Source organism: Gastrolobium bilobum, unplaced genomic scaffold (assembly GCF_033153095.1).
Source record: "Gastrolobium bilobum isolate Gb01-03AN ecotype WA unplaced genomic scaffold, APGP_CSIRO_Gbil_v1 utg5625, whole genome shotgun sequence".
Taxonomy (NCBI): domain Eukaryota; kingdom Viridiplantae; phylum Streptophyta; class Magnoliopsida; order Fabales; family Fabaceae; genus Gastrolobium; species Gastrolobium bilobum.
In genome coordinates this window covers 90,829-99,265 of record NW_026897201.1, presented here as the reverse complement: position 1 = coordinate 99,265, position 8,437 = coordinate 90,829, and the positions used below count along the sequence as shown (strand labels likewise).

The 8,437-nt window shown below is 37.2% G+C and overlaps 1 protein-coding gene across 1 annotated transcript; it reads left to right on the top strand.

Annotated features, from left to right (window-relative positions):
* The first annotated feature begins 6,520 nt into the window (after positions 1-6,520).
* On the top strand, positions 6,521-7,849 carry LOC133304850 (uncharacterized). Its single transcript, XM_061504912.1, has 3 exons — positions 6,521-6,938; positions 7,016-7,098; positions 7,694-7,849. The coding sequence occupies exons 1-3, from the start codon at positions 6,521-6,523 to the stop codon at positions 7,847-7,849; spliced, it is 657 nt and encodes a 218-aa protein (XP_061360896.1).
* The last annotated feature ends 588 nt before the right edge of the window (positions 7,850-8,437 follow it).

Sequence of the window (8,437 nt, the reverse complement as noted above, 5' to 3'; positions counted from 1 at the left end):
AGCCATAATGGCTAACACGGTTCAAACCGATGTCATTTTTGTCACAGGAGAAAAAATCTCCTCAAAGTCTGTTCCCTTCTTCTGATTGCAGCCTTTCACTACAATTTTAGCTTTGTATTTTGGCTTCTGGCCGTTCTCTTCATTCTTGATTTTGTAAACCCACTTGTTTTTTAGAGCTCGTCTTCCTTCAGGCAACTCGGTCAGCTCATAAGTCTGATTTTCGTGCAGAGACTTCATCTCATCTTGCATTGCCTTTTTCTATTCTTTTTTTGTCTAAGCTAGTCATTGCCTCATCATAACTCTGAGGCTCACCTTCTTCAACGACAACGGTGTATTCATCAGGTGAGCACCTTGTAGAGGGTCTTCTTCTCGAGTTGGATATCTCGGCAGTTTTTCAACTTGAGAACCTGATTCATCATTCTCAACCCGGATCTCATCATCAACTCGGACCTCAGTATTTTGGTCATCATCAGCTTGTTGCTAGTCATCATTTTCTTCATTCTCTTGATTTTCTCCCCCTGCTTTAGCTCGGACGAGAGGGATGGATTCTTCACGTCTGACAGTAACCCGGAATTTGGGCTTCGAGATGTCATGAATGGTCTCATCTTCATGAAAAATCACATCTCGGCTTCTCACTACTTCTTGTTGATTGCATCCCAAAGTCGAAAACCAAACTCGGATTTTGGTGAACCAAGATAAATACATTCCTTTGTCTTTGCGTCGAGCTTCGCCCTTTCATCTTTAGGGATATACGCAAAAGCTCAGCATCCAAACACCTTCAAGTGATCATAGGTCGCTTTCTGAACTGTCCAGACTTCTTCTGGAATTTCTCCTTCAAGTGGCTGTGATGGTGAGAGATTGATTAAGTCAACAGCAGTTCTGACAACTTCTTTCCATAATGATTTCGACAATTCGGCATTGGATAGCATACTTCGGACCTTCTCTTGAATAGTCTGGTTCATTCTTTCAGCAAGTCAATTCAGCTGAGGTGTCTTGGGGGGCTTTTTCTCAAGTCGAATCCCAGCCCCTCTACAATATACATCAAATATGCCGTAATACTCACCACTATTGTCTGATCGGACCACCTTCAATTTCGTGCTAGTCTCCCTTTCCACCATAGCATGAAACTCTTTAAAGGATTAGAGTACCTAGTCTTTAGTTTTCAACACTTTGTGGGAATGATCATCAATGAATGAAACAAAGTACTGAGCTCCTCCAGACATGGAGCAGACATCAGTATGGACGAGGTCAAGAATATACCTGCGTCACCTGGGTTAGTCCAGCTTCACAAACGAAACTCAGTGCTGCTTTCCAGCTATTCAGTGCATACAGTTCTCCAGTGCTTGGCCTTTCAACCCAGTCAATAATCCTTTATTGTTCAGGATTTGGAGCCTTTTCCCACTCATATGGCCGAGGCTCTTAAGCCACAACTCCAAGCTATGTCCATCTCGGACAAAAGTGGCTTCTCCACCATTTATCTTTCCTTGCATCACATACAAGGAGCCTTCCTTCTTACCTCGGGAAACAACCAAGTTTCCTTTGGCCAACTTCCATCTACCACTACCGAAGTAGTTCACTAACTCGACATCATCAAGCTTGCCTATCGAGATTAGGTTCAATCGCATGTCAGGAACATGCCTTACATCTTTCAACACAAGTCGGCACCCAATATCCGTGGTCAGGGTCACATCATTGACACCAACAATCTTACTGGTCACCTGATTTATCATCTCGACTTCAAAATCACCACCTCGATAAGAGGAGAAAAATCCTTTGTGTGGAGTAACGTGGAAGGAGGCCCCAGAGTCAACAATCCATGTGCATTCATCATATACAATATTCAAATAATTGTCTTCGCCGAGAAGAAATATCTCGGCATCCGAGTTGGCAGCAACCGTAGTGGTGCTTTTGTGTTCTTTCTTTTATGGAATAATCTGATCCGGCTTTACAGTGTCGTTCTTCTCATGTTTCTGCAGAGTCCTACATTCTGTCTTCTTATGACCGGGCTTCCCATAATAGAAGCACTTCATCTCATATTTTGGCCGAGACAGGCCTCTCGACTTGTCACGATCCTGGCTCTTGCTACGACCCCGGCGTCAGACCTTTCTCTATTCTCGGTCACGTTTGCCTCAGATGTGCTGGTTACACCTCGTTCTCTTCTCCTGGACTCTTCATTCAGGAGGCTGTCTGTCATGGTATCCATCTTTAATTTTCCTTCTGGAGTCGAATTACTCAAAGTCACCACCAGAGTATCCCAGCTTTCTGGCAGCGAGCTCAACAACAGTAAAGCCTGCATCTCGTCATCAATTTTCATCTCAGCTTTTGATAGCTGATTCACAATCCCTTTGTAGGTGTTAAGGAGTTCAATCATGCTCATGTCGTCCTTGTGTCCTAACTTCACAAGTCGGCGAACCAGGTGTGCTTTGTTCCTGGGAGTCTTCTTTTGAATCATGGACTCCAATTTGTTCCATAATTTGCACGCGTTCGTGAACTCGAGCACGTGCTCAAAGAGACTTTTGTCTATGTATTTGTTGATTGTAGCTACCGCTTTACGACTCAGGAACTCCCACTCCTTATCAGTTTTGTCTGCTGGTCTCTCATGAAGGATAATGAGCTCATGTAAATCTTTGCAGTAGAGATGATCTTCCATCATCGGTCTCCAATAAGTGAAATTGTCCATGGTTAGCTTGAACATGTCACCATCATGTGAAATTCCACCAGTCTCCATCTCGTCTCCTTCAGAACCCTTCGAACTCGGGCTCTAATACTACTGTTGGTCAAGTCGGACCCTCAAGTCAATTGCGGAAGCAAAACAGTAAAATGCAAGAGGAGAGAGATGGAGAAGAACACGGTCAACTTGTTTAACGTAGTAAAACCTTCTCCAATGTGAAGAAGTAAAAACTCATGGGACACTAGTCCAGAATCAAACTTCCACTATAAGAATAATGAGTTACAACAATCAAGCTTCTCTAGTCTTTCACTAGAGGTACAATCAAATTTCACCTACAATGGTGGTAATATCAAACTTCCCTAAAGAAGTCTCACTCAAACTTCTCTCTAGAGGTATTTAAATTCTTTTTCATATCTCTAAACCTCACACACTACAAGCTTATATAGGGGAGGGAGATGATTCTAGACATTGAACCACTCAAAGGATGTGTCCCTTGAGCCTTGCACCTTCATTTATGGAGAGACATTGAACCACTCAAAGGATATGACCCTTAAGCCTTGCACCAAAAATGGAGAGTTTCAACCTCTTGGGACTAGAGTCAAGCATTGAAGAGGGAACAACTCCCAACACTTAGAAGTTAAGGACCTTCAATGGTTTCATTCTGACACCGACCCCAAACAATTTAGATCGAGTGTTTACCACTAGGCCAAAAACTATAGCTATTAGTTAGGGCGCAATTCTTTCTACTTACCTCTACCAGGCCAAACATCATAGTTCGATCTGACTCCAACTCCACATTGGGCCTTGCGAAGGCAGAATGTTGGCCTCTCTGAAAATTCCCTCCCCCCCCCAACACCAAAAAAAAAAAAAAAAACACCTGCCTCCCGCAAAGTGTTATCACGAGAAATCAAACTATTTTAACCCAAAAGCTTAAATTTGGAAGTGAAGGGCCTTCAATAGTTTTATATTATATCTACCTAATAATTTTATTCTTCTAACCAGCATATAAATCTCACCCAGAGTTAATAAGATTAATCAACGAAGTAGAGTCTTAATCCAGCAACATATGCCTAAATCCCCTATTCCAAGCAAAATCTAGCCCCAAGAGCAAACCCTGCAGCTCCACCATTAAGGAGTTACCACATCCTAGAAATTTGTTTAAGGCTATATAATAATCCATCTACCACTGTTGTGTCCCTTATGAACCCTTCACACGGTGCCTTGTTTCCATGCAATAATGAAGAATCATCTGTGTAAAGTTTGACCTACCTTCGCTAGGGTAGGCCCACTTAATCAAAATATCTCGACTTGGAGAAAAACTTTAATGCACCGAGAGCACAGAACTCGATGCTTCCTTTTATTAAAAAGGGAAATTTTTTAGGACTTAAAAGAAAATAAAAAAAATGGATAAAAAAGGGAGGGAATTCCCTTTTTAGTAAAAGGGAGCACCAAGTTTGGTAGGGGTGTTCGCAGTTTGGATTGGATTGATTTTGGAAGCAAAAATTATCCGATTCAATCCTTTCGGTTTGGATTTTTTTTAAAATCTGATCCGATCCAATCCAATTTTTTTCGGTTTGGATTGAATCGGTTTTCGATTTTCGGTTTTTTTAAAATCCTAAAATTTGTTTCTTAATTATTGTGCAAATAACATCTTTTGTATATATTGGCTTTGTAAATTCTTTTTTTTTAATACAAAAGCATCAGTAAACGATAATATAGTTTTTTTTTTACAATGAGATATGAAGCTCTACATTTATAAAAAAAATTTGACTTGGTTTTGCCCTCCCTTAACTTGGATATACTTCATCTGTTTTAAATATAACTATACATTCATTTCCTTAAAACAAACAAACAAACAAAATTATACATTCATGATAAAATTATCTTCAAATCAAATATAAGAATATACAAAAAAAAAAAAACTCCTCAGAATGTAATCAAACAATCCCGCAATATTAAAAATCAACTACATGTGTATTTGATAGATTTCCGGAATTTCATTCCTAATAATATCTTCCTCAAGAGTCAAGGAAAGAATAATTAGCTTCAGAACCAATTGTCCAACATTATTGAATATTTGATTTAGTAAAACTCGACAAGTCAACCCATCCCACGACGAATTTAACCCATTTTTTTATCCGCACTTATGCAGGATAGGTTGGTGATTAAAACTTGCGATTCAACCTGCAATTGCATCCCATGGCGGGTCAGGTGGACCAATTAATTCCATAGGTGAGGTCGTACTTGTTCCGCGTCCGCCAGCTTTAATTCTTATAATTAAGGCAAAACAATGTTTTTATTATTGGATATGTTTTGCTTATAAAAAAAGCTTTAATAATATTATTCTTTGCTCGAAAGTTTAGTTCTATGAAAAATTTGTGAGAATATATTAGGGAAAAAAAGTAAAAAATTTCTCTAAACTTTAAAGGAAAAGCTCAATTAAAAGAGGACGTAAAAGTTGACATTCTATAAATATATAATGGATGTTTTGGGTCGATATAAAAACGAGTACAGATTTGAAGTTTTAATTAGTGCTTCTATTCAAGGTTGATTAAGACAGGTTTCTTTGTTATAATTATCCTTCAACGTTTTAGACCATTGACTGGAAGAAGAAAAATGTTTGTTGCAAATTCCTTACATTTCACATATCTCTCTTATATGTGATAAAAGTAAAGTTGTTATCAAAAAAAAAAAAAAAAAAAAAAGTAAAGTATATGTGAGCATGCAATGGCGTACAACCAAAATTATATGATAAAATTTGTTCCGAGATGTAAATTGATCAATGCATGTAAATGTGCATAATTAGCATTAAACAAAAATTAATTCAAAAAAGAAAAACTGAACAGCTAGCATTAAAGATTTTATTTTTCCCGTAAAAAATGGATTTTACACTAAAACAAGAAATACTTCATACCATTATGATTTTTTTTAAGGGAAAAATGTTTATCCTGTTAAATGATACAACTTATATTCTTTCACTCTCACAAAGAGGTGGGACCCACACCTTTATTTTTTTGTCAACTCTCTCCTCCTTTATCTATCTATTTCTCTCTCTTAAAATGACACAACTTTACATCCTTTAAAATAATAACACACATTTTTTTCTTTTTTTAATCCTAGTTTATTGCAAATTCACAATCATATCAAAACTTTTAATATTACAAATAATTTTATCATGTCTTTGAGTTTTCTTTCTTAAAGAGTTGTGAAGTTACTATGATTCGGGAGAAAAAAATTTAATACACATATTAATTTTTGAATAGAAGGACCACGGTGGTCTCGGAGCAAATTAAAATAGTATAAGAATAGCAAATTAAAAAAGTATAAGCATTGGCCACCATTGAATATATGTTGTTTTATATATTATGTGGCTCCTTCTTCTTCTTTTCGAGTCGGTTATGTGGGTTCCTAACTTATATTTTTTTTATTGTCCTGAATTTCTATCTGGAGAGTTTTCATTATAACAAAAAGACTTCGAGATGTATACTATTTTTAGAAAATGAACAGATAGGTGGCAGAACCCAGTTTGAGGCTGTGGCTTAACGTTGTAATAACGTGTTAATTTGTCCAGGTTGGTTTGTGTTACGTTGGTGCCTTATCCAGTTATCCTAATTTGACGCATTGCAAGAGTGAAGGTTCCAATACAACGAGACAGACAGCATTAGCATATCAATGAATTTTTTGGTGCTATAATTGACCAACAAAAACTCTAAACTTAGACTTGAATAATCTTGTTATTTCCAACTGCCACGTGAAGAAAACCCCTTCATAATCCTTGAGCGTGTTTCAACTTTGAACCTTGTCATTTTAACCATTATTGTCTTGGTGTGCTTGTACGTCCTTCCAATAATGGGGTCCAACAATTCCAGGTTGAATGGAACTAGTGGGGGAGGAGCAGAGGTATTCCCTGCCAGAATCCGCCCTCTCCTCCGCCGCCGAATCGAAGAGTTGAGAAACCGTAAGAATGTGGACACCCTCTCCAAGCAGCAGTTGCTGAAGGATGAATCATCCTCTCATGAAAATGAAACCGAGGACAAGGTTGAAACTGTGGTACAAGTAGTTGCCGTAGAAAAGCTCTCTAAAGTAGTTCCATTGCCAGTTTCTGAAGAGCAGAGTAACGAACTGGACGATAATGATCATGATGATGAGAATGATGATGATGATGATGATGCAGATGATAATGAAACTGGAAGACTTATAGGTGATGGATCACCCAGCTTCAGAATTTATTGCATTGAGGCCAATAAGAGAAAAGAGGAACAAATATGTGAGTACTGAAAGTATGTTAGCATTATGCTTCTTTTTGTTGCAAACTTAAACAGGGTTTGACATTTACAAATGCAGATACCATGCACCACAGGTCACACAGTGCTGACAGCATCGAAAGTGCTTCATCTGCATCAAGGAAATCATTACACTCAAACGAGGTTAGCTGCTTTTAGTGTTTCGTAGCTTTCCCCCTCACAACTTTTATGGCTTTATGACTCTCCGATCTAATACAAAATCCAAGAAATATTTTTCATTTTAATTCTTTTAACAAATTATTTATCCATCTAACGCGAATGAAATTCTCATGGGAAATATACATATCTAAGTCGTGCATCACCTTATGCGTGACTTGCACAAAAGTCAAAGCGCTATGCAACATGACTTGAATACGCACCGCAGGCTGCAAATCTTGTATTGCGTTGATTTTTGTGCAAGTTGTGCATGGAAATGATGCGCAACTCCTCACATCAGATTGATAAATAGTTTGTCAAAAAAACCAAATCAGTAAAATGTTTGTGTTTTTGCATCAGAATGTTGAAAAAATCACAATTTTTTTTTCGGTAGTTTCATCATTCACAAAATCACATGTCAGAAATAACATTGACAAAAATCTATCTAAATATGTAAGTAGCTGTAGGAAACAGAGGTTCCATATTATAAATTGGAAATTTTTATCTTCCAAAAATAGGCAATATATAATGACAAGAACAAGAACTATTATCATGAGTTTGATCTCTTATTCTCTTATTTCAGGTTGTTAAAATTGAATCAATTCCGAAGAGAAGAACAAACAGTATAAAGAAATTGGGGGCGATGAAGAAGAATCTACTCAATGTTAAGAATCTGCATAAGAATCGAATGAACCCAATGTGTTCCTGCACTGGCCAACATTGGCAGAAAGAACATTAGTGCTAGAAAGAATGAACACAACCAAATGGTGGTGGTAGCTCAGTTGATAAAAAGGGAGCTGAGTAAGTGAAAAGAAAAAAGCCTCTATTCTTTGAGAGAAGTTTAAATATCTCCATCTCTAATCTACACCGCACTCTATATTAGCCCTATAGTGAGCTCAAAAAGTCAAAATTTATAAAAATATCAAAACGAGCAACTCATGTCAAAGAATTAATTAAGGTTGGTTATCAATGAAGATAACTTACAATACCTTTATTTCCTTTGTTTGGGCTTTTGCAGGCTGCTTTTTTTTGTTTTTTTTTTTAAATCTTCTTCTTAATCCCCATCTAGGGTTAGCAGATGCGGAGATTTGTAATTTAATTTTAAGGTTCCTAATTTTTTATGTTGTAGGAAAAGAGATTTCTCCCGTGACGAATTAATATTATGCATTATGGATAATATATAATTATAATATTAAAGTTGATTTTCTCTCTTCGTCGCGTCAGACAAATTCTGAGAAGAAGAAAAACAAACAGCTTTTAAAATTAACACTACCGGCAGTACATAATATTAATTCATTGCAGGAGAAAAAAAATTTCTCCTATTACA

Bases quoted from the DNA above. Each gene is read 5' to 3' on its own strand.
- LOC133304850 (XM_061504912.1), top strand. From the start codon at position 6,521: ATGGGGTCCAACAATTCCAGGTTGAATGGAACTAGTGGGGGAGGAGCA. The intron at 6,939-7,015 runs GTGAGTACTGAA...TTACAAATGCAG, and splicing joins GAGAAAAGAGGAACAAATAT to ATACCATGCACCACAGGTCA. The intron at 7,099-7,693 runs GTTAGCTGCTTT...CTCTTATTTCAG, and splicing joins AATCATTACACTCAAACGAG to GTTGTTAAAATTGAATCAAT.